The sequence below is a fragment of the Penicillium subrubescens genome (genome assembly GCF_028828155.1).
Source record: "Penicillium subrubescens strain IBT 31985 chromosome Unknown utg000003l_segment0_segment0, whole genome shotgun sequence".
Taxonomy (NCBI): domain Eukaryota; kingdom Fungi; phylum Ascomycota; class Eurotiomycetes; order Eurotiales; family Aspergillaceae; genus Penicillium; species Penicillium subrubescens.
Genome location: NW_026643153.1, coordinates 1,441,436 through 1,464,718, shown reverse-complemented (window position 1 = coordinate 1,464,718; position 23,283 = coordinate 1,441,436). Strand labels below are relative to the sequence as shown.

Sequence of the window (23,283 nt, the reverse complement as noted above, 5' to 3'; positions counted from 1 at the left end):
AAAAGGGATGAATACTAGTGACGAAATCCACACGCCTTAATCTGAAACGCCGATTCGACGCCGTTGTATTATCTAACGTGGTTGATGCTTGGAGTAGATGGAATCAATAAGAAAATTCAAAAAATCTCAAAATAATCGAGGAATAGCTAAAACAACAAAGATTAATGCAATGATGCGATCGCAACCAATCGATTCGTCCTCCCCTTCATGTTGAGCCTGTCAAGGCATCATCAAGGCAGAGCAGGAGAGATCGAGATAAAATGTATCAGAAAATTCAACAAAAATGTAAGCAAACCAAAAGTCAACTCGAAATCTAATGTCACGGTCAATTAACACGCCCGCGCCTTTCCTTTACCCTTGCCAGAGGACTGAGAAGACGACAACGGTCCCGATGCCAGGGCTGGGAATTCCTCCCATTCCTCGCCGGTCACATCGCCGCGACTTTTGTCCTCGGCCAAACTGAGCTGGATGGCAAATTCCAAGTCATCCATTTCCTGTTTTTGGCTACTCTCAGGTCCGGTATTGTGACCAGGTGATGAATTGCGGGGTCTGTGCACTCCCTTTGCATACTTGATGGGAATTGATGGTGTCAGATCCTCTGGGGGGAACGAGGACTGCTCATCAAGTAGACTGAGGCGAATTGCTTCGGCGAGATCGTCATCAAGACTCTCCTCTACCGGGTCTTGGTAGGGTGAAGAAGATGACGACACCTCGGCTAGACCGAAGGAACTTGGCCCGATAGCATCGCTCACGGAGGTACTAGTGGCAGAGCTGGCGATGGCAGTCTGTTCAACCCCATCGCGCTTAGCTACGTCTCCACCCGCAGTGTAAGCTTCTTCGCTCAGAAGCTGTGCGTAAAGCAGAAGTTGCTCTTCGTCGATATCGGGGCCGAGAAGGTCGACACCGAATCGAGCACTCAAATGCGCTCTTTCCTTTGCAATTTCAACTTCTTGTCGCTTTAGTTCAATCCGCTCATCCTCGATAAAGTCGCGAATAGCACCTCGTCCGCTAGTAGTGAAGCGTTGACCATCAGCAGCACCATTACTGCCCCGTTGAGAACGGCGAAGGCGGCGTTTGCTACACTTGTACTGATCTGCGCCCGATGAACTATACGACCAATAGCGGAGATGGGTACCCAGTGAGACCATTCCACGGAGGATGGTTGGATCTGGGTCCAGACAAATCGCCCCGGTCGCAAAGTAGTTACTACCAACTCCGAGCATGGAAGCCTCCGCCTGTACCAATCGGCGTCGCGCACGAGAAGAGAAGCGCGAGTTGACTGTCCGAATTGGTCGCGTGGACGAAGCTAGGGGATCCCAGGCTTGCACCAGGCCATCGTTGCCGCCATGAACCAGGTACAACGATGTCAATGCCACGCATGATACCTGCGGAGATTCGGTTTGAATGAATCGTAGCGGGGCAATCGAGTTGATAACATCTGGACTCTGTGCAGGAGAAGCACGGATATCCCAGACAAAGACCCCACCATTAGCAGTCCCGACGGCCAGGTACCGTGCACGCTGACCGGGAACCTCGAGACTCGAGCGCGGTTGTTCCATATGGGGCAACATTGGCGAGGACGTGGCGGAGGAGAAAGAACTTCCCGACATTGCCAACAACGGGTCTTCCTGTGCAATGACTGTCGCAAACATCGAATTATCGATCGCGGTGGCGGTGACTTCCACAAACTTTCGATCGCCGAATGTGAAATCCGAGATCCGCCATTCAGTGTGTAGTGCACGCACTTGTTCACCGAACCGACTTGATGATCGAGACGGCGGGAAGCTTTGCGTAGGGGTCGAGCTCGAAGAAGTCACAAGACCGCCAAAGAGAGACGTGGGGACTTTGTTCAGGGAGGGAGTAGAACCACCTGGCGCTGATGGCGACGACTTGAGATCGGCCTTCGATACAACGCGAACATATCGCCGAACGGAAGCCTTCTCAGTCTCGCCTTCGCCACGGGCAATCACTACAACTGATTCGCCGTATCCACATCCATCATCGCCAGCAAAGTCGACTTGAAGATCGCAGCGCATGTTCCATCCTTCACATACCTTGCGGAAATGCTTCGGCTTGAAAGAGAGGAATTTCTCGATCTCCTTGGTCTCCGCGGCAATTTGACTCTCTTCAAGGAGCATCGAATCCGACGAAGAGCGCGGGCTATAGCTGCCATCAACTGGATCTCGATTAAAAGGGTCCGGACGTGCGGTACGCCGGCTCAGTTCGACCAGCTCCCAGCGAACAGTTCTACCAGTCCTCCAAGCAAGTTCATCAAACTGCTCAGCGTTCAGCTTAGCTGTAGATGGAACTTCTGGTTGCTTGGGAGGATCAGTCAAGTAGAATATTTCGCCTAGGGCATTGAGTGCAACCGCCCAGATGCGCCGCTGGGCATGACGTTTAGTCGAATACCCATCATCCACAGCGATACCAATTATAGGCACACCAGGGCTGAGAACCCACTTGGCAGTTACCTGGCCGCGCTCATACCTCTTCTCATAGGTCGGGTGGGGACCCATGGCATATGCAGAGAGGATACCCGAAGACGAACCAGTCATCATCGCAATGAGACCACCGGTCGCCTTGAGAATTGAGGGTGACTTGGCTATCCAAACTGAACAAACAGCATGGGTAATCATGTTCACGGCAGGAATTCCCAACTTAGGATGAGAGCCCAACTCCGAGGGGGCAAGGAAGCGACCGCGCTGCTCCGAGGTTGAAATGAAGTAGCTGCGGCCCTGCGGGCAGCCCTCGCCATAGATCATACCGTATGGCTGACTTACATCCATAGAGTTGGGAACACCGATCATATCACCGGCTCCAAGCCCGTATGGTGCATCACCGGGGAAGCTATCCGCGAAGTGCCGGAACATTTGATGGTCGGAAATGCCCCAAGTAGTCACCTTGACAGCCGAGGGATCACTGGCGGATGCGACCCCCTGTTCGGATGCGCCATGGATGAAATTGGGCTCCTTCTCCGAGTTGCTGAAGGATCCGTGAATATGGCTCACGGGGAATAAGAGTTGCGAGGTATATGTTGCCACGGCACTGCCATTGCGCGAGGTCGCGGAGCGGACAGCACCTTGCCTCTTGGAGGGTTGAAACTGAGCGGGTTTGCCTCGAGACAACGACCGCATCAAACGAGTACGTAGGATATACTCGCTGCGCCACGATGCTAGCGCGGTGAGTCTGGCAAAGAATCGTCTATCGGATATCAAATCCTCGGGGTTCGTCGGAGCGCGTCGCCCATTGTCTGCAGCTTGCGGACCCGGGAAGAACCGAGAGAATGCGATTCTCCAGGCATGAGGAGTCGTGACTAGCGCATGAAATCGGCGAGATACCAGCGTGATAGCCGAGAGAGACTGAGGTGGTAAATGCGACAATATGTGGGTAAGAACCTCTGCGTGAGGAGGAGGAGGGGGTTAGTCGAGGGTTCCATTTAGGTGAGGGGTCCTCAACTCGAGCATACCATTTGGGAGCGTCTCTAAGGGCAAGTTGGAGTGGCCCTCGAATGACGAGACTTGAAAGTCCGTGTCGTCTTTCTTCTTGCTCGGGGTTCCAGCATTCTCGTACTCAATCACTCGTTGGACAGGTGAGGAAGGCGGGGCAGAGTCTATATCGCTCAAGAGCGCGCTGTTGGTTCCCGGCGGGAAAGGTCCCAGTGCTGAACAGTCTCCAGTCTCCTCTGAGTGAAGGAGGCCAGAGACTGCAACATCATCGAAGTCATTTCCATGTTGGATGGGGTGGGGGCAGGATTGGGATGAGTCAACGGGGGGTGTATGTTGAGATACGGCAGTAGGCTCTGATTGCATAAAAAGGTTTGAAGGGAAGTCTGAAAAGCGAGAGCGACTGAGCCAGCAGTATACCTGGGTCAGTCGAGACAAGTGAGACGAATCGAAGTGAATAAAAAGGGTGCGAAAGCGATGGGTTGAGGAGGGAAAAGAAGGATGACGGCGCGCTGCAGGAGAAAAGCGGAGAATCGGAAGGCGACGCGGAGTGGCCAACCGGCAGAAATGCTGAAGGGTTTTTTGATGGTAATAGATGGCTGTATCTGGTGTAGGATCGGGGGATGGTTCTGTTACAATTCTCTTCTCTCTTGAATTTTTCTAGTTTCCATTCTCCAGATATTAAATTAGTAACCCATGAAGTATCTTGTAACCTCATCAATTCAACTGTTCATCGTACTTTGAACGAGGTAGTGATGACATAAGAGGAGTCAATATATTCGTCACACCGCCTTCCTCGTTTGGCCTCTATTAGTCTGCCTTTCACGCGTTCAGTGGCACGTGATAACGCGAAGTATCGCGTGTGGCTCAGCAAACGGCTTCCATTCGACGTGGAGAAGTTGCGGTTGACGCTGGACGCCGAACGCTTCTGTTGCTTTTGAGGCTACTATCAGGTCAAAATAGTGGGTCGCCGGAGATTTTATCCAGTCTCACTGGTCTCCGTTCCTTCCAACATTCCTCGCCGGATGAGCAACCTGGAGTCGATTAGGCATCATGTCGAACAGCGGTGAGTGGCTATGCCCCCAAGTCATCGATTTCTTAGTGATCGTGAAACTAAAACTGACTCTTTTTGCGAAGCGGAAACCATTCGCATCCTTGTCTCAACTGACAACCATGTCGGTTACAATGAGCGGGATCCCATTCGTGGAGATGACAGCTGGAAGAGCTTCCACGAGGTCATGTGCCTTGCCAAGGAGCGCGATGTTGATATGGTCCTGCTCGCTGGAGATCTCTTCCACGAGAATAAGCCGTCTCGAAAATCTATGTACCAGGTGATGCGCTCGATCCGGATGAACTGTTTTGGTGATAAGCCCTGCGAGTTGGAGATGCTCAGCGATGCCAGCGAGACCTTTCAAGGTGCATTCAATCATGTCAACTATGAGGATCTCGATATGAATGTTGCCATCCCGATCTTCTCCATCCATGGCAATCACGATGACCCATCCGGAGAGGGTCATCTAGCTGCACTCGATCTCTTGCAGGTCTCCGGCTTACTTAATTACTACGGGCGAACTCCAGAGTCGGACAACATCGAGATTAAACCAGTCTTGCTCCAAAAAGGCCGTACCAAGCTTGCTCTTTACGGTATGAGCAACGTACGTGACGAGCGCTTGTTCCGCACTTTTCGGGACGGCAAGGTCAAATTCTTCCAACCGTCTGTGCAGAAGAGTGACTGGTTCAACTTGATGTCGGTGCATCAGAATCACCACGCATACACTGAGACTGGATACCTACCAGAAAACTTTCTCCCAGAGTTCATGGACTTGGTCGTCTGGGGTCACGAACATGAGTGTTTAATCGACCCAAAGCTCAACCCAGAGACCAAGTTTCATATCATGCAGCCCGGGTCCTCGGTCGCTACCTCATTGGTCCCTGGTGAGGCTGTGACAAAGCAGGTGTCCATCGTCAGTATTACTGGCCGTGAATTCAAGTGTGAACCTATTCGATTGAAATCAGTTCGGCCTTTTGTCATGCGAGAAATCGTTTTGTCGGAAGAGAAGGGCGCTCAAAAGTTTGCTCGGAAGGAGGGCAATCGGACAGAAGTGACCCGATTCCTCATGTCGATTGTTGAGGAACTGATTGAAGAAGCCAATACAGAATGGCGTGAGGCCCAAGGGATACAGGGTGAGGAGAATGAAGATGACGATGAAGAGCCTCGCGAACCGCCTCTCCCGTTAGTACGACTTCGTGTCGAGATATCTACCCCTGAGGGTGGAAGCTTTGAATGCGAGAATCCGCAGAGATTTTCAAATCGGTTTGTGGGCAAGGTCGCCAACGTTAATGACGTGGTGCAATTCCATAGGAAGAAGAAGAACGTTTCGTCTTCTCGAAAGGCTGACGCTGAAGTCGATGAAGCTGCAGCTTCACGCCTAGCCGCCTTGGATACAGTGAAGGTGGAACAGCTGGTCAGGGAATATCTTGCATCGCAGTCCCTTAGCATCCTCCCTCAGAACTCCTTTGGCGATGCCGTGGCTCAATTCATTGACAAGGACGATAAGCATGCGATGGAAATGTTTGTCAATGATTCCCTCGAGGGCCAAGTTAAGCATCTCATGAGCTTGGATCGTGATGAAGATGATGTGGAGGACGAGGAACGAGCGCATAGCTCTCTTGTCAATGCTATGGAAAAATATCGCACACAGATGGAAGACATGTTTAACAAAGGAGTCAAGAAACGCACTCGTGGAAAGAAGCAATTCAAGCCCAAGCCAGATACTTGGGATTCCGAGTTTGATGGCGAGTGGGAGGATCAACCTGGTGCCCTCATTCATTCCGATAACGAGGGTGGGGATCCCGCCGCAGAAGAGGCTGGAGAAGATGGATCCGCACCTTCACGCAGAGTGACCACAACTACCACGGTATCTACTCGTGGCCGCGGTCGAGGGAGGGGAGGTCGGGGAGCTGCTGCGAGTTCCCGGGCTGCCGCAACCAAAACCGCTGCGGCTCCAGCTAGAGGACGCAAGAAGAAAGCCATCTCAGACGATGAATCGGAGGATGTCATTATGCTAGAGGATGATGACGACGACGCAAATGCTAACATCATATCTGAGGAAGATGATGACTCGCAAGCTTTATTCGTGAAGCAACCTCGTGCTGCGACCGCCTCGAGAGGACGCAAATCTGCAACCACGACGTCGACTCGAGGTCGCGGGGGCCGAGCGGCCGCTTCACCAGCGCCGTCGTCGGCCACTGTTGGTGGTACTGCTACACGCCGAGGCAGAGCTGCCTTACCAACTCAGACAACCCTAGACTTTGCTGCCTCCCAAGCTAGCTCAGCACGTTCATCACGGGCTGCTCGCACAACTCGGAACGTCAGCGTCCTTAGCGATGGCATTGACGACGACGACGATGATGATGATGCCTTCGAGCCAATGAGTACTTCTACATCACGTCGTCGGCGGTGATCTTTGGTTAAGGGCGATCTCTTTATCCAGTTGCATTCAGGGTGTTCTTGGAGCTCAGTCTTATCGGGGGAAACTCTTACACTCATGACATCCTGATATTCTGAGCGAATTCATTGACTTCGAATCAATATTTCTAGAAAGATGGTACTTTTCATACGTTGCGCTTCCATAACAAAACGCCGGTTTTTATTACGAACCCCTGTACTAATTCGTAGGCCACTGCCCAGTTGAAGCTGAAATGGTAGTTTGCTGCTCAACCCGCGAATAACCGTGTGTTAAACATGCCATGCAAGGAGGACGAAGCCCATGCATGCCGACCCCACCCCAAACTTGTCAGATAAGTCCTTGAGTGAGTCTCAACTATTTCCAAGAGTAGCCGTGGTTGTAAGTCACCGGTTTTCTGTACTTTATAGTTCAGTTCTTATCAGATGGTGGTTTGTTGGTGTAACCCCGCAATTTCGTCGAGCCGAGCTGCCTCGGTCTCCCCCAACTTCCCCAAGAAGATCTCCACACTCCGCATTCACTACACCTAAAATGTTATTTTGGCCTTCCCAACGCCTATCCCAAGGCTAATCACATACACAACATAATGGCATTCACCGGTCGACCAATTCGCATTGCAGGTACGTCAATCTTCTACGATTCAAAGGATGTCAATAGCTAACTTTATGCAAAGGGGCATCGGGTTCTGCTTCGGACCGTCGCCATGCCATTGCTGAATTTGCACGGTATTACCCGACAGATCCTGTCGATGTGATTATTGCGGATTTTATGAGCGAGTTCAATATGGCCACCGCTGCTGGGCGGCGGGTGGACCAGGGAACTGTCGCTGATGGTGCTGCTGGGGCATCGCCGGCCTATGACCTGTCGTTTTTGGAGGCTTTGGAGCCGGCATTGGAGGATTTGGCCAAGTATGGGATCAAGTTGGCTGTCAATGCTGGAGTCACGGATACAAAGGGGCTATATGAGGTGGTTATGAAAATGGTGCAGGCAAAGGGGTTGGATTTGAAGGTCAGAACTCAATGACACCTTGCTGGATGCATTCCAGTGACAGCATACTGATAATGCGATAGGTTGCCTGGGTATCTGGTGATGAAGTATTACCGGCCATTCAACAGTCCCTTGCGGGTGGAAAGTCAGACTTTCGCAATATTTACACGGGCGAGAAACTGGCCGACTGGTCCTTCGAGCCCATCTATGCCCAGTGCTATCTGGGTGGGCTGGGAATTGCAGCAGCTCTCGCTGAGGGTGCAGATATTGTGCTTTGTGGTCGAGTTTCAGACGCTTCCCCCGTTATCGGTGCAGCATATTGGTACCATGGCTGGCAGCGTCATGAGCTGGATAAATTAGCCAACGCTTTCGTGGCCGGTCATTTGATCGAGTGTAGTAATTATGTCTGCGGGGGCAACTTTACTGGGTTCAAAGAATTGGAGCACGGTGGTGACGGATGGGCTAACATTGGATATCCCATCGCTGAGATCTCTGCCGAGGGCGATGTGGTTATCACCAAGCAAGCGCATTCCACTGGTGGTGCTGTCACGGTTGATACATGCACCTCGCAGCTGCTATACGAGATCCAAGGACCTTGGTACTTCAACTCTGATGTCACCGCGGTCCTAAATGGAATCCATTTCGAACAGAGGGGCGTCAATCGAGTGTCCTTACATGGAGTTCGCTCTGGACCTCCACCACCAACCACCAAGGTAGGCATCACAGCGCGTGGTGGATTCCAGGCAGAGGCATGGTGGTTCTTGACCGGTCTGGATATCGAAGCCAAGGCCCACATGTTGGAAGTGCAGATCCGTCGGCTCCTCGCCCCATTCTCGGATCGTTTCACGTCCTTGAAATTTGACCTTCTGGGATCTTCGTTATCAGATGCACCTAATCAAAACCGTGCCACTGCGCCCTTGCGTATCGTGGTGCAAGCAAAGGGGGCAGAGGACCTGGCACCCACGCGGTTCCTCAAACCCATCACCGACAATATCATGCAGGGCTATCCCGGAGCTACCTTCCACTTGGATTTACGTCAGGGATTTCCCCGCGCTATCTTCCAGTATTACGTGACTTTGCTGCCTCAAAGTGCCGTTCAGCATCAGGTCCATCTACCGTGGAAGCCCACGGCCAAGACACGAGTCCTTGATATCGCCCCTCCACCGGCGACAAAGACGTACCCGGCTCAACAACCCTCACAGCCAGTCACTAATAATGACAAGCCGGTGAATGTCAAGAACGACTTTGGTCCCACGGTCCGAGGCCCGCTCGGATGGATTGTTCATGCCCGCTCCGGGGACAAAGGGTCAGATGCAAACTGCGGCTTCTGGGTGCGACACCGCGACGAGTATTTATGGTTGCGGTCATTGCTCTCGGTTGATACCGCACGCCAGCTCTTGGGAGATAGTCAGCCTGGGATGGAGATTGATCGATTCGAGCTACCAGGTCTACAGGCAGTGCATTTCTTATTTAAGAACCATCTGGATCGCGGGGTTGGGGTCACGACGACGGTGGACTTTTTGGGTAAGAATGTGGCGGAATACTTACGGAGCCGACTTGTTGATCTTCCCGTGCGCTTCTTGAATCGGGGGAAGCTATAGCTGCATAGGGTGCGATTGCGGGTAGTATAGGTCATACTGTATACCCTGGTGTATTTATGCTTTGGGCAGATCTACGAACTGCCGAGAATTGTCTTCATTTCCGAGCTTCCGGGTTCTTTACTCATTGGCTCTCATTCATTTGCTTGTTTAGAAGACTTCGTCGTTCCGATGTCCTTCTTTAGGGCGGATTGGCGCTTCCGCTTCCGCTTCTGTGTTGGCTCTAACAATGTCGATGAAGTAGTTAGAACAGTTTAGCACAACTAGCACGGCGAGTGATCAATATTGAAAAGATTATTTGCCTTTTACTGCCAATGTTAACCTTTGGTTTACCCGATAATTACCCCAATAGGCCATAAAACAGAGTGGGTCGGGTAATTTTTCTCGGCCGACGTGAGCCAAACGGCGTGGGTCTGTTAGTCCCCAACGAGCTCCATTATTCAAGTTGGAGAAGGAATCCAAATATCCATATGTGTTCTGTGGGTTTAATTTCAAGGACGGGATTATGATGGTGCTCCATCCACTAAGAATAGCTAATTGTGAGTAGTTGGCCAGTCAATAGCTAAAATAGTACTACTCCGTCGGACATGGTGATCTAGGTTGGAATAATAGTAGCTTATTTTGAGCGGCTCGAGAGCGGGAGGGGCAAGACGACTAGTCAAGGGTGAAACTGTTAGCTTGTTTTGTACCTCCCCTAATCTCCTATGTTTATCTTTGAATATTCTTAAATAAACTAGAGGTCAAGAGCGCTTTCAATTTGGAGTTATAACTTCAAGTCTGTAATTCGTATGAGGAGCTTGGTAGGGTAACTAGAAATTCTCTATTGTAACAAGTTCTATGATCTATCAGGTCTGGAGCTCCATGACCTCTCTCCGCAACAGATCCAATAATAATCTTGTATCCTTTCCATAGCAACCATAATTTCCCCTCTTCTCCCCTCCGCAAGTAACCGGGGAGACATTCGTCCGTTTCGGCGAGTTAACCTCGAGGATGATGCACCGCCGGCCCACAATTCCGCCCCGCCATCCAGTCCCGCTCCTTGGAGTCCGAGTTTCGTTGTGTTTCGGTGGTCTTCATTAGTGATAATTTGGTTATTGTTATGCTTGACTAGGTTCATCCCGGAGGAGGGGAACTGGTAAGGTTTGCCCTGATGCAGTAAAACCTGCGCCTGCAGAGAGGGGGCGCGGAGGGTGATTCCTCGGCACCGCACTGAGTTGAGAGACCGCGGAGGTAGCTAGACTCTTATGCTTGATAATCGTTAAATCGGACAGTGTACTACTGTGTAGATTGACTTGTGATTGAGCAAGTTGGAAACTTTGTAGTAGGCATAAATCCGTTAAGTGCGGGTTATGATCGGGGGCCTGTCATCCCTCGGTCCAACTCAAAGCGAAACCAAGGCCGAAGATGGGCCTCGCTACGGTAGAAGCAGACTAGCAGCAAGCAGGACTGCAGGACTCTGTAAGTACTGTCCAGTCTGTAGGAAGCAGCTAAAACGCCCCCAAACCTGCACGGTACGCGGATCCGCCACTCGATAGCTGTGCGGACCCGCATTGTATGGTCACAGTGGTAATTACAGCCCAAGTTGCAACTGCCTGGTTACTGTAAATGGTTGAATACCATCCAATACCATAGAATACAGTTGATGACCTTCAAAGTGGGGTCAATACATCATTACCGCTGTATTTGTACCAAAAAGTACTGTACCACTCTTTTCTGGTCCTCCCCTCGGTCATGCGAACCCCCGCAATTAACTGGGGACCTGCACCAAGCATCAATCCGAAGAATTGATCAAGAGTGAGAGAGGTTCTAAAGTATATAAACCCACTCGCCCCTCATTTTCTCCCCTTTCCCTTCTACGTCGTCGATTTTTTGTGATACCCTTTCCTAGCATATCCGCAATCATGTCTCTCTCCACTACCATCAAAACCCCCAACGTCACCTATGAGCAGCCTCTCGGCCTGTATGTTGTCTCCCCTTCTCTTCCTACGTGGCCTCCTCGCCTCCTGGCTATCAGTTCATCCAATCTCTTTCCTATGCATAGCTTCGTGACTAACGTCTTCTCTCTTTCACAGGTTCATCAACAACGAGTTCGTCAAGGGTGTCGAGGGCAAGACCTTCGAGACCATCAACCCCACTGACGAGAAGGTCATCACCGCCGTCCACGAGGCCACCGAGCAGGATGTCGACATCGCCGTCAAGGCCGCTCGCACTGCCTTTGAGGGTGACTGGCACAACGTGACTCCCTCGAACCGTGGCCGCATGCTCACCAAGCTGGCCGACCTGTTCGAGCGTGACATTGAGATCCTCGCCTCCATCGAGGCTTTGGACAACGGCAAGACTGTCACCATGGCCAAGGGTGACGTTGGCGCTGCCGCCGGCTGCCTGCGCTACTACGGTGGCTGGGCCGACAAGATCACAGGTCAGACTATCGACACCAACACCGAGACTCTCACCTACACCCGCCACGAGCCCGTCGGTGTCTGCGGTCAGATTATCCCCTGGAACTTCCCCATCCTCATGTGGGCCTGGAAGATCGGTCCTGCCATCGCCGCCGGTAACACTGTCATCATCAAGACCGCCGAGCAGACCCCTCTCTCCGGACTGTACGCCGCCAAGCTGATCGTCGAGGCCGGCTTCCCTCCCGGTGTCATCAACGTCATCTCCGGTTTCGGTCGCACTGCCGGTGCTGCCATCTCCAGCCACATGGACATCGACAAGGTCGCCTTCACTGGTTCCACCCTCGTTGGCCGTATGATCCTCCAGGCCGCCGCCAAGTCCAACCTGAAGAAGGTCACCCTCGAGCTGGGTGGCAAGTCCCCCAACATTGTCTTCGATGATGCCGACATTGACAACGCCATCTCCTGGTCTAACTTTGGTATCTTCTTCAACCACGGCCAGTGCTGCTGTGCCGGTTCTCGCCTGCTGGTTCAGGAGGGTATCTACGACAAGTTCATTCAGCGCTTCAAGGAGCGTGCCGCCAAGAACCAGCTCGGTAACCCCTTCCACGAGAACACCTTCCAGGGTCCTCAGGTCTCTCAGCTCCAGTTCGACCGTATCATGGAGTACATTGACCACGGTAAGAAGGAGGGTGCTACCGTTGCTGTCGGTGGTGAGCGCCACGGTACCGAGGGTTACTTCATCCAGCCCACCGTCTTCACTGACGTTACTCCCGACATGAAGATTGCTCAGGAGGAGATCTTCGGACCCGTCGTTGCCGTCACCAAGTTCAAGGATGAGGCTGAGGCTATTAAGATTGGTAACAGCACCAGCTACGGTATGTCATCGGATATCTACTTTACATCTTCTAGGGTGAAACATTCATACTAACTCTTTTTCTTCTAGGTCTCGCCGCTGCCGTCCACACTAAGAACGTCAACACTGCCATCCGTGTCTCCAACGCCCTCAAGGCCGGTACCGTCTGGATCAACAACTACAACATGATCTCCTACCAGGCTCCCTTCGGTGGCTTCAAGGAGTCCGGTCTGGGCCGTGAGCTCGGCTCCTACGCTCTGGAGAACTACACTCAGGTCAAGACCGTCCACTACCGTCTGGGCGATGCTCTGTTCGCTTAAAGGAGAGGCATGAAACTCTTCGAGCGAATGAAGTGATGAGGATATGAATACCATTTTGTTCTTTTCTTTATTTCCTATATATTCTGAAATGTATATAACCAAAATTGCAACCCACCTTCTTTGAGAGGTTTCGATACATACACACTGTATTTGTCTGGTCTTGTCATCTTTTTGTCTATGCCGTTTTAGTTCTGACGGTGGCTTGGTGGCGGGGTAAATGCAGCGGGGCAGTCGCGACAACGCGTCAAGTCGTGGTCCCTTGTTCAAAATTCATCGTTATTTGGGGGAGAAATTACATAGAGAACCAGATTGTCTTCGGTATATCTAGACACGAGCCAAATCACGGCTTTTTGCCGTGTTGCCATCCCTGGTTCTCGGATGGTTCGGACGAGAGCGAAAAGTTGGTATCGCGGGTCCGGGTCATTTGAATCCGTTCGGGAGGAGATACACCGAGGGAAGATAGATACACGAGCGAGTCAGCCAGGGACCATCGAGTCAAAAAAGGATATTGGATGAGAATTTTCGAAATACCCGATCGGCATGTTAGTCGTCCAATCTCTCGGTCGGGTAATCACAAATCTTAGGTTACTAGGCAAGTCTCCGATCGAAGAAGGCCGCTAATGCTTCGTCGAGCTTAATTGGACGTAGTGGAATAGAACCCTGAATAGGATAAAAAATATCAATAAAATCAAGGCTAGGAATATATTCTCAATGCTCCATGAATGATGTATGTACAATTTTGGTCATGCTGAATCAAGCAGAAAGGATCTATTCAATCATATCATGCTGCGGCCCCGACGATAATGCCATTAGGCAGTTCCAATCCCATGGGGAGACCGCAGACAAATTTGTCGGTGTAGTTGATACCACGGATAGCAGCCAGTTTCTCCTCGATGTCATGGTACATATCGTATCTGGATTGTCATTAGCAACGGACTTCAATAGTACCAAAGGGAGTAGAGTATGTGATGACTTACGAGTTCATCTCCTCGATCGTGAGAACCTTCTTTGGATCCTCGACCTTGTATGTGGGAGTATCCTTGTTGACGGAGAATCCTGTTATAATCCTCGTTAGTAAAATCTGCCATTCAAATGGAGTACTCAGATACTCACCAATTCTCTCATTAATGTTATACGCCGCCTTAGCAGCCGCAGCCTGCACTCTTGTAGCACGAGGCAAGCGCACCTGCTCATAAGCCTCCAGCGACTGCGCAACATCACCGTTGAAATACTTCTTATTGAACAAAATTCCCAGCGCAGCCGCATCCTCAATAGCCATGCACGCACCCTGGCTTTGATGAGGCATCATCGGGTGTCCCGCATCACCCAACAGACAAACATTCGCCCGGTGAATGTACGGATAAGGATCATGCACCCACAGCCGCCAGGGCTGAATCTCCTTTCCAATAGCGAGGTGCTTGAAAACTTGACGGTCCAGTTGAGGGTAAGGCTTGAGGAGTTCCTCGGTCGGGCGAGACTCGGAACCCCAGGCTTGGGTGGAGTAATCGCCTTGTTCGCGGGGGAAGAAGCAGTAGTAGGAGAGGAGTTTGCCGCCGTTGCAGGGGGAGAGAACGATCTTGTCCCATTTGCCTTCTTGGCCACCCCAGTATTCGAGGGCGCTGTCCTGTGAATAGTCGACCAGACCGAGTCGGATTGCTTCCTCGGTGTCGACGTTGGCGTGAAGGCAGCTGGACTCGGAGGGGCGCTTCTCAGGCTTGATACCCAGAATGCCTCGGACAACAGAGCCAATACCGTCAGCGCCAACGATCAGATCGTGGTGTGCAATAACACCATTTTCGAAGATGACCGTGCTTGTCTTCATATCAATATCACGGCACTATACCAATATCATTAGCACACCTTTTTCTTCGATCCTTGGCAAAAAACATACCCGATGATTAACCACCAACTTCGCAGGCGAACCCTCCCCTTCCTCCCCCAACGCCGAATCCTTCAACATAGAATGCATATATTGCCGATGAAACATGTTGTACACATACCCCCACCGCTTCTCATAATCATCCAAATCATACACACTAACAGGTTCACCCGTCTTCCAATCCCGATTAATCAACTTCTTCAACACGACCGGGTCACCCTTGGCGATATCAACGCCCCACTCGTGCAACCAGCGAGTCCCGTTCGCCGCGCAAGACACCGATGCGCCTACCTCGCCGGCGAAATCGGATTTCTCGTAGATCGTCACGTCGTGGCCTGCTCGACGGAGTGCGATGGCCACGGACATGCCGCCGATACCGCCACCAATGACGCCGACATTTAGGCGTTTCCAGCCGGACATGATGCTCCTTCCTTGGGATTTGGTGATTTGGATTTGGTTGTTTTCGGTGATGTTGATTATTGCAGGTGTTCTGATGAACTCAGGTGAGTTTCTTGAAGAATAATTAATTGTTTGATCTACTGGTGGTCGTTGATCTCATTTATCTTGTTTGGTCTGGTCATGAGAATCGGTCGGAAAGTGCACAAGCGGATCGCTGGGAGGGCGGGCCGCGCACCGCTTATCGTCGGATTGCGGGTGATGACGATGAGGAGAGACCAGAATAAAGTTGATCGGACGTTAACGGAATGGGAGATAAGAGTTGGTCGGATATCGATAGTATCAGTTTGGATGAATGCGCCCAAAGTGTGTTTCTCGATAGAAAGAATCCCGTTGGGAGTCTGATAATATTAGCATGTCTGTAAAGAGTCAATGGGTTCTTTCTAGTGGACTAAGTTCTTTCGATCTAAGAATAGTGTGACTCGTCCAAATCACTGCTTTGTAGAATTTTTGACAAATTAATACATACTACAGTCCTTGGTGTATCTCGCCAATGGAACGGACGCCTCGTACTTTGAACTTGGCCTCGTGAAGGGCAATAGCTTTGTCAAGGTCAAAGAAACTAAGCGAAGACCATTATGAATCCCAATTCGAATAAAGCATCAAATAAAGACCCTCGAACAAATATTTATGGTTCTTAAAAATACAAACAAAGCCTATGTCTATTTATAAAGCCCATTGTATCTATAGACAACTATATCAATCCCTCAAGCCCTCTCTCAAATATTCTCCTCATCATCAACTTCCAATTCTACCCTCTTCCCCCTAAGTTCCCTAACAAAACTCATCATTCCACCACTATCCACCACTATCTCCACTAATCCAATTCCAGCCATGCCTTCATCTCATCACCGAGTCCCGAACATGCAAACTCGGTACGTCAATATCTACTTTGACCCTCAGGATGCTTACCTGAGTGACATTGACCTTCTCGGCTTGATACAGGATAAGATCAGTCAAGGGGATGTCAAAATTACGCCTTGGTCAATAATGCGCGAGTCTCGTCTTTGTTATTCGATCAAAGTCACTGGTGAGTTTCATGGTTCTGGGGATATGTGTGGTTTGGCGTTGAATAAGGTCTATCTGTGGATTCGCTATCTGTCGGCTGATGGGCTTCCTTTTTTCCGGAGGGATATGTTTTAGATTGATAGTATGTTGATGATCGTGCTTTGATTGTAAGTTTGGTGTGTCTTCTCGTTTTGCTGCTCAATACATGTCCTTCTCATCCATCGTTTCATTATACCCTTCGTAGAGGAAATTCATAGCCTTGGGACACTATCTTGGAAACGTCCCCAGATTCATTCATCACTCATAATACAGATGAGCCTGGCTCAGTAAAAGGGAAACTATCCCACAGCGGCAACTCCATCCCTTCCCAATCCAGAAATGCCCCATCCATGATCGGCGGCATAGCAATAGCAGCCCCTTCATCATTTTGAATCCACGGGTAAAAGGGACCACCCTGTACCAGAAGTGGAGTCGCACTACCAGCTCGGCCGTTATCCACGCTTTGCACCCGGGGTGTCGACGGGGTATCGCTCAGACTGAAGATCCGACTGACGTACTGACTCCGTCGTTGGCGTGCTTGAGATGATAGACGGTGTCGTTGTTGTGTCACGGCTGCTTGGAGTAATGTGAGGATCTCTAGATAGTGGGCTGCTTGTGCGGATTGCTGTGCTAGCATTTGTAAGATGGATAGCGCGCCGGTGAATGCGTTGTCGATCTCGGTGTCGACATCGCGATGGGAGAACATTGAGAAGCCTAGGACTAGTGCTGCTGCAAACACGAAGGCTCTGTACGTCAAATGTCAGTTTTTTGTGATTTTTAATCAAGACGGGGGCGGCGTGGGGTGGGATCATACTTCAAAAGGCACATTTGCCGAAGAAGCAGTTCGGATTGATGAATTTCTTTACATGTTTGGAGCATGTATACTGCCGAGTCAATACATGCTGCCGCCAGTCTCGAATGAGCCGGATCTTCCTCCAATAGCTCGCTGGCTCCATCGGAGGAAAAAGCCTGGTGCACCCGGGCCAGCCGGACGCTCAGGGCTGAAATGAGAAAAGGTCGAGTAACGAGGATAACTGCAAAATGATAAGAGCATGCAACATGCATATTCCCGATGATGCGTTCCTGTACAGCATCGGAATCCTCATTCTTAGAGGATGGAGTTCGGAGGCATTCTGGTAACTGGTCGCTCCAGCGGTTGAGCTTTGCCAGGAGCAGGCCTGCCTTCTCGATCGAAGCGGCTTTTTCGCTGTATAAACAGTTTGTGATTTCATCAACAATCAAAGACAGCTGATATGAAGCAATCAAGCCCACTTCAGCCGTAGTATTCATCATTATATCCAGGTCTCTGCGGCTTCCGGGAAGCAGTCCTGCAGTAGCAGCGGGTCGGCCGAGGATCGAGCTCGCCAGGAGATCAATCACGCAAAGGCTCGTCCAGAGTCTAGTTCTGCTGAAAGTCAGTCGGGCTCATATCATATCTACCAAGGCATGATTCTTGCCTCTCTTTCTGTTCATCCCTGTCTAGAGAACCGGAAGAATCTACATGAAGTCCTAATGCAACGGCTGCCCGAGCAGCCACACCCAGATACATGAACGCCGCGTTTCGACGACATGCTCCGAACATGTAAAAGGACAGCAGCAGGAATACCCTTACCAGATCCAAGCTAGGATCTTCGAGCATATTGGCGAACGCTCTGCGTTGACCACGCTCAACAAAGAATCGCTCTATTTGGACATTTTCCGGCTCATCAGGGCATGACTGGGCTCCGATGGCGATCATCAGATCGCGGATGGCTGCATGAATCTCTTCGCGGCTAGTCTTCGGCTCGCTTTGATCGGATAAAAGTGCCTCAATATCGTATCCCAGATAGATGAAGCCACTCGTCTATAATGAAGCGTTAGTAGTGCCGTAGCCGCCTCAATGGTCGGTCGGGTCGGATCAGGGCCTTACCGCGATGGAGAACGTTTGAATAAAGCGGCGCTTGGCCTCGACACTACAGTGTTCTTCCGAGAAATTAAGTGGATCATGATGAGCCTCCGTCTCTAGCATATCCTCGCTCCTGTAGTTATGTGAGAATTGTGACGGTCCAATATGTTGAGTGACAGTTTCACGAAGAAGTTGGAGAAAGGACAGCGAGGCAGCCTTGCCGACATAAACTGTGATCGTCGTTAGAATTTGATCTGGTGATTCTGGTGTCTGTTAATACTTCATCCATGCTTACCTCTCTCTCCTTGAAGATTCCGCAACATGCGAGGATGGGTGCGATGCGTAGCTTCTGGTGATCTCGAACCCGCTTCGATTGGACGTGCAATGTGTCGGTCGGAGGGACTTGCATCTTGAATCTGCGAGGATTGAGGGCTTTGTAGATTTGTGTTGAGCTCATTCCATGCCGTGGGGGTACTTTTTATAGGCTGTCGGGAGACAGTTGATTGACGGCGGCTACGAGACTCCGAGGCTGATATCGATTTAAACGGAATACAAGTGTGACCGCGACCTTTGTTGATGCAATTTGTGCATGGGAAAGAGCCGCTGCATCGTTTCTTAGACGCGCGACAGGCTGTACAGGCGGTGTTGGCCCGCAAGCGGTTCGCTGGAAGGACCTTTGGGCGTCCCATGATGGTATAGAGAGAGGTTTGGACAAGAGTCCGGGGTCCAACAGGCAGTCAAATCCCCGCAAATGGCAAATGGGGGCATGGCAAGTGCAGCGGGGGTGTCGGGTGGTGCTCGGCCCGACCCCCTTGCAAGGATGTGTCAGCACGTTAACAGCATCGCGTTCCAATCGGAAGCAAGATCGCTATCACTGGGTCACAGTAGGAGTCTGATTGCGCTGAGATTGGCATATCGAATATTTTTTTATCTCAGAGACTGTTATCTTGTCGTTGAATGCCATGGGTGCCTGAATATCCTGGCACCCTCCATCACTGTCCCGCCCATGTGGCACGTGACCTTGATCTTTCGGGATGTTCATCTCGACAGCTGCATACATCTGGGATCTTTTGCCACAATGAACTTTTATGCGTATTGGTAAACCTGAAGATGATGACTGAGGATATATTGGGAGACTTTGAGAGCTGCCGGTTGTCTAACTATACCTGTTGAGCTGATCGACCCTCTGTACTCCGTACATAGTGTTCCCGGGATATATTTCTGCGGATGTCAAGCATAGACCACGCCCAAATTTGCAGCGTATGCTCATACCTTTTGAAACAACGCTTTGTGTAGGTCTCCACCTCGAACTAGCCTCTTCTCAGCTTGACTAGTCGCATATAGTAATACCAGCATTCAAGTAGGTATTTACCCAATTGATTCTTTGAACTAGATGTCAAGTTCTTGCAGATATATTTTGCAATTGACCAAAGTCCACTTGGGTGTCGAAATGGCAGATCCACCAATTGAATGCCTAGCACTATATCTGGCATATACCTCCTGCATGCCATTGATCTCATCCATGAGAAGCATGAATCTCTATCCCCTCTATCCATCTGCGTCCAGACTGTCCACTCCAGTAGATGACAAAGTGGTGAAGGTCTACTCCGATACTCCGATACTCCGTACCGTGCGTCGGCAAGCCGAACAGTACCACCACCGGGCAAGTTCCGGTACTCCGAGTCTCAGTAACCTACTCCAAAAATTGACAGCGGTGTGAATAATTGAAACTGCAAAATTGAAAAGAAAAAATGGGGTTCTATGGTGATGGAAGCTCTAGATTCTCTCCATTGAGAAGCTCTGACCAATTAGACGAGGCGCAAGAAAGAGAAAAATCCTTTCTGCCGCAGGTCTCGTGAAGGGACCCACCATTCAGGGGTTAATGAGATATGACTGGCTGGAAGTGCACACCGCCCGTCCCGCTCCAGACAAATAGTGCAAACAGAGGCAGCATCGCTTAGCCACTAGCGCCAGTCGGGCCCCACCGTTAGCAACTATAAAAGGCCCTGGCCCCCCGATCCATTTTCTCTTCTTCAAGCGACTCTACGTATGTGCCTCCCACCCCCATACAGCGGTCTTTTCACAGACGCTGTTCAACCATTTTGATGAAACATCTACTAACCTGCCTTCTCCTACAGTTCAAAGAATCACTTTAGAGTAGACGTCCCACTTCTAAGCTCTTTAAACGAGCCACAGAATCTTCACCCTTGCTGATGACTGCTATGTCCTCGATGCCCTAAAGTGAAGCCATTTGGACTCCCGCCTCGACTGACAAGCGTGCTTCGGCGTCTGCATGTTGGTCCAGGGAGTGGTGATGATCTTGACCTGGTCTCGGCGTCTGACTTCGGTCGGCTGGTCCTGGTGGGTGTCGAGGAGGTCTGAAAGGTGCCTTGACTCTTTGTTTCTTCTCCTTGATGTGGGAGATGACAATCCAAGGAGTCGGGCGTTTGTGAATCGAGCCTGAAACTTTGCGTAGGTTATATTTGTTTAAATGCTTGTCATTTTCAACAAAAGTCCTTGGCCGAGTGCTAAAGGCGCGCCGTTGGTGTTGCAGCGACGGATGTACCTGACAGGATTCGGGAAATTCCAAGAGCGTTCTTTTGTGACTGCAGATTCGAGCCTTACATGTGACATTTTCCCCCCTTATATCGCTACTTTTATTTTATTTTAAACTCCAATGAAATCCCCCTCTCTCCGTTATCATGAATCTTGTCAAATTTTGAATCAACTATTCTGTAAACATTCTCTGTAAACACCTGTATAGCTTCTTCACCGTGTTGATATATGGCGACATTGTGAGATGGTTGGATGTCATCTATGATGTGTCTGGATCAATTTATCATGGCATATCATTGCGTCAGTACTAAGGGTATCATGCTCTCGTCAGGCCTAAAGCTGCTCTAAAATGTCCAGTATCTCGTAGCCCCATGTCCCATCTCTTTCACTTCGCCTCCGGGCCTCCTCCGCTCTTCTCTGCTTGTGCAACAGCAGCACCTCCGCCAGCCCCTCCCTTCGATCCATCACCTCCCTTGGCACCCTTGTTTCGCGATCCACGTCCTCCTCGAGACCCACGAGACGATCCTCCTCCACCTCCAGCGCCGCCTCCGCTAATCGTGCCGTTCCCATCAGTCGCACTCGCCTTGGCCTTCTCCCCTTTCGCCGGCTGCGCCGCATCACCTCGACCACCACCGCTGCCGCCTCCTCCTTTGCGTGACTTCTCTCCTCCAGGGTTGGCCTTGCGCTCAAGCACCACGACCTGACTCTGCGCTACGGACACCGGGCTGGCTGCCATGGCTTTCTGCAGGCCTTCGGGCTCCGCAAAGTCCACATACCCAAAGCCCTTCTTCTTATCAATCTCCACCTTGGTCACCGTGCCGAACGGCGTGAACGCTGCCTCTAAGAGGGCCTCGGTCACACCTTGAGAAGCATTGGCATGCTTGAGGAAGGCCTGGGTTGCAGTCGGAGTCGGGCTTGTGGTCGCCTTGGGTTTGGCTCCCTTGGCTGATTTTGTTGACGGGGCAGGCGCATTGGCTGTAGGAGTCGCGGTGCCAGATGCTCGAGAGGATGGTGATTCACGGCCGTCTTTGTCCTTGGCTCTCGTTGAGCTGGCGGCATTCTTAGCTGGCTTCGCCGGGGTATCCTTCTTGCCGCCTTCGGACGCCGGGACAGACGACTCTCGTGAGCTCTCGTTCTTAGTAGAGCCTGTCTCGTTCGCTCCGCCTTTTCCGCGTCGTCGAGCTGGAGCTTGTGACAGTCCCAGATCTCGCTGGAGGATCTTGGCCGCCGCGGCGACATTCCCTCGTTCCCTCTTCCGCTCAGATGCAGCGGCAGATGTAGTCTCCTTTGTAGTGCTGGAGGTGCTTGGTTTGCCTCCCTTCGTAGATGTACCGCTAGCCGCTGCCTTGGCTGCCTTGCCAGACTCTTTGCCTGCTTTTTCTCCCTTGGACTTCTCGTCCGAGGGAGGACCGGGAGCAAGTTTCTTGTCTGGTCGTTGGAGAAGCTTCTTCGCCTGTACCTTCTCCTGCTTGGATTCCTTCTCCGATCGCTTGGAGGATTTGGTGGCCGCGCTCTCCTTCGCCTTGCTCGCTTTTTTGTCCTTGATGAACTGCACAAGCGGGGTGGTCACCACTGCAGCCTTCTTCTCCTCGGTTTCGATCGAGTCGACGGTGGCTGGCTTCGTGATGGGTTGTGTCAAGCTCTCGAGGAAAGCTATGAACTCCGGATCCTGGTCAATGGTACCCTGACGGGCATCTTTGCGCATGCGACTACCCGGGGTTTTGGCGTAAGGCGCGAATTCCAGGGTGGGAGGGCCCAGAAGCACTGGGTCATTGGAGGTGTGACTCGCATCTTGGAAGGAGGATTGGCGTACTCGATCTGATAGCGGGCCAACATGTTCGTTGGACAGTACGTGGATGTAGGCTCGGGAAGGACGAGAGGGCTTTGCGGGGCTGAACAGAGAACAATTCAAGGTTAGCATATGTCGGCTGGATACCACTGTGAGCAGACACTTCCTGAGGCTCCTTACTCTTTTGAAACCTTGCCAGGCTTGTATTGAAGCCAGTCAACCTTGCCCGCACCGACTTTCCATTCCTGCCCAAGGGCACTTTCGAGCTCGGCCTGGGTCAGTCCCGGGGGTAGACGGCGAATCAATAGCTTGAGGCGCGCCGCAGGAGGTTTAGGAGTCTTCTTTGCAGGCGCCGCCGACTTTTGCGTAGCTGCCACTGGGATTTGAAGCACGCCGGCAGTGGCCCTGCCAGCGGCGGGCTGGGTCATGTCGCAAGATGTGTGTAGTAGGTTGATTGTTGCAGGGTGATTTTAAGAATTCAAGATCGGTCAGAAGAAAGCCACTGTAAGGTGACACTGAATGAGAGCTTGTCACTCTTTTCGAGGACCGTGATGCGCTGCAAGTCAAGCTTGCTAGCAAGTGAGTTCACTCCGAGTGAGGAGCC

General features: G+C 51.2%; 7 protein-coding genes across 7 annotated transcripts; 3 read left to right on the top strand and 4 right to left on the bottom strand.

Annotated features, from left to right (window-relative positions):
- Window positions 1-329: 329 nt before the first annotated feature.
- Window positions 330-3,809, bottom strand: N7473_004549 (F-box and WD domain protein; the record flags this gene model as incomplete). The annotated part of the gene is made up of 2 exons (XM_057150489.1): window positions 330-3,397; window positions 3,467-3,809. The coding sequence occupies 2 exons, from the start codon at window positions 3,807-3,809 to the stop codon at window positions 330-332; spliced, it is 3,411 nt and encodes a 1,136-aa protein (XP_057010599.1).
- A 687-nt stretch (window positions 3,810-4,496) lies between these two features.
- Window positions 4,497-6,907, top strand: N7473_004548 (MRX complex nuclease subunit; the record flags this gene model as incomplete). The annotated part of the gene is made up of 2 exons (XM_057150488.1): window positions 4,497-4,509; window positions 4,581-6,907. The coding sequence occupies 2 exons, from the start codon at window positions 4,497-4,499 to the stop codon at window positions 6,905-6,907; spliced, it is 2,340 nt and encodes a 779-aa protein (XP_057010598.1).
- A 589-nt stretch (window positions 6,908-7,496) lies between these two features.
- N7473_004547 (acyclic terpene utilization AtuA family protein) lies at window positions 7,497-9,498 on the top strand (the record flags this gene model as incomplete). Its single annotated transcript, XM_057150487.1, has 3 exons — window positions 7,497-7,530; window positions 7,584-7,918; window positions 7,981-9,498. The coding sequence occupies 3 exons, from the start codon at window positions 7,497-7,499 to the stop codon at window positions 9,496-9,498; spliced, it is 1,887 nt and encodes a 628-aa protein (XP_057010597.1).
- A 1,898-nt stretch (window positions 9,499-11,396) lies between these two features.
- Window positions 11,397-13,067, top strand: N7473_004546 (Aldehyde dehydrogenase; the record flags this gene model as incomplete). The annotated part of the gene is made up of 3 exons (XM_057150486.1): window positions 11,397-11,455; window positions 11,568-12,769; window positions 12,838-13,067. The coding sequence occupies 3 exons, from the start codon at window positions 11,397-11,399 to the stop codon at window positions 13,065-13,067; spliced, it is 1,491 nt and encodes a 496-aa protein (XP_057010596.1).
- Window positions 13,068-13,848: 781 nt separating this feature from the next.
- On the bottom strand, window positions 13,849-15,366 carry N7473_004545 (FAD-dependent oxidoreductase; the record flags this gene model as incomplete). The annotated part of the gene is made up of 4 exons (XM_057150485.1): window positions 13,849-13,981; window positions 14,045-14,123; window positions 14,181-14,904; window positions 14,959-15,366. The coding sequence occupies 4 exons, from the start codon at window positions 15,364-15,366 to the stop codon at window positions 13,849-13,851; spliced, it is 1,344 nt and encodes a 447-aa protein (XP_057010595.1).
- Window positions 15,367-16,711: 1,345 nt separating this feature from the next.
- N7473_004544 (Zn(II)2Cys6 transcription factor) lies at window positions 16,712-19,023 on the bottom strand (the record flags this gene model as incomplete). Its single annotated transcript, XM_057150484.1, has 5 exons — window positions 16,712-17,195; window positions 17,264-17,854; window positions 17,907-18,292; window positions 18,359-18,564; window positions 18,630-19,023. The coding sequence occupies 5 exons, from the start codon at window positions 19,021-19,023 to the stop codon at window positions 16,712-16,714; spliced, it is 2,061 nt and encodes a 686-aa protein (XP_057010594.1).
- A 2,142-nt stretch (window positions 19,024-21,165) lies between these two features.
- On the bottom strand, window positions 21,166-23,230 carry N7473_004543 (putative nonsense-mediated mRNA decay protein Upf3). The gene is made up of 2 exons (XM_057150483.1): window positions 22,860-23,230; window positions 21,166-22,782 (listed from the first exon to the last, which is right to left on the bottom strand). Exons 1-2 carry the CDS (start codon window positions 23,105-23,107, stop codon window positions 21,276-21,278), a joined length of 1,755 nt encoding a protein of 584 aa, XP_057010593.1. The 5' UTR covers window positions 23,108-23,230; the 3' UTR covers window positions 21,166-21,275.
- Between the last annotated feature and the right edge of the window lie 53 nt (window positions 23,231-23,283).

Bases quoted from the DNA above. Each gene is read 5' to 3' on its own strand.
- N7473_004543 (XM_057150483.1), bottom strand. From the start codon at position 23,107: ATGACCCAGCCCGCCGCTGGCAGGGCCACTGCCGGCGTGCTTCAAATC. The intron at 22,783-22,859 runs GTAAGGAGCCTC...TTCTCTGTTCAG, and splicing joins CCTGGCAAGGTTTCAAAAGA to CCCCGCAAAGCCCTCTCGTC.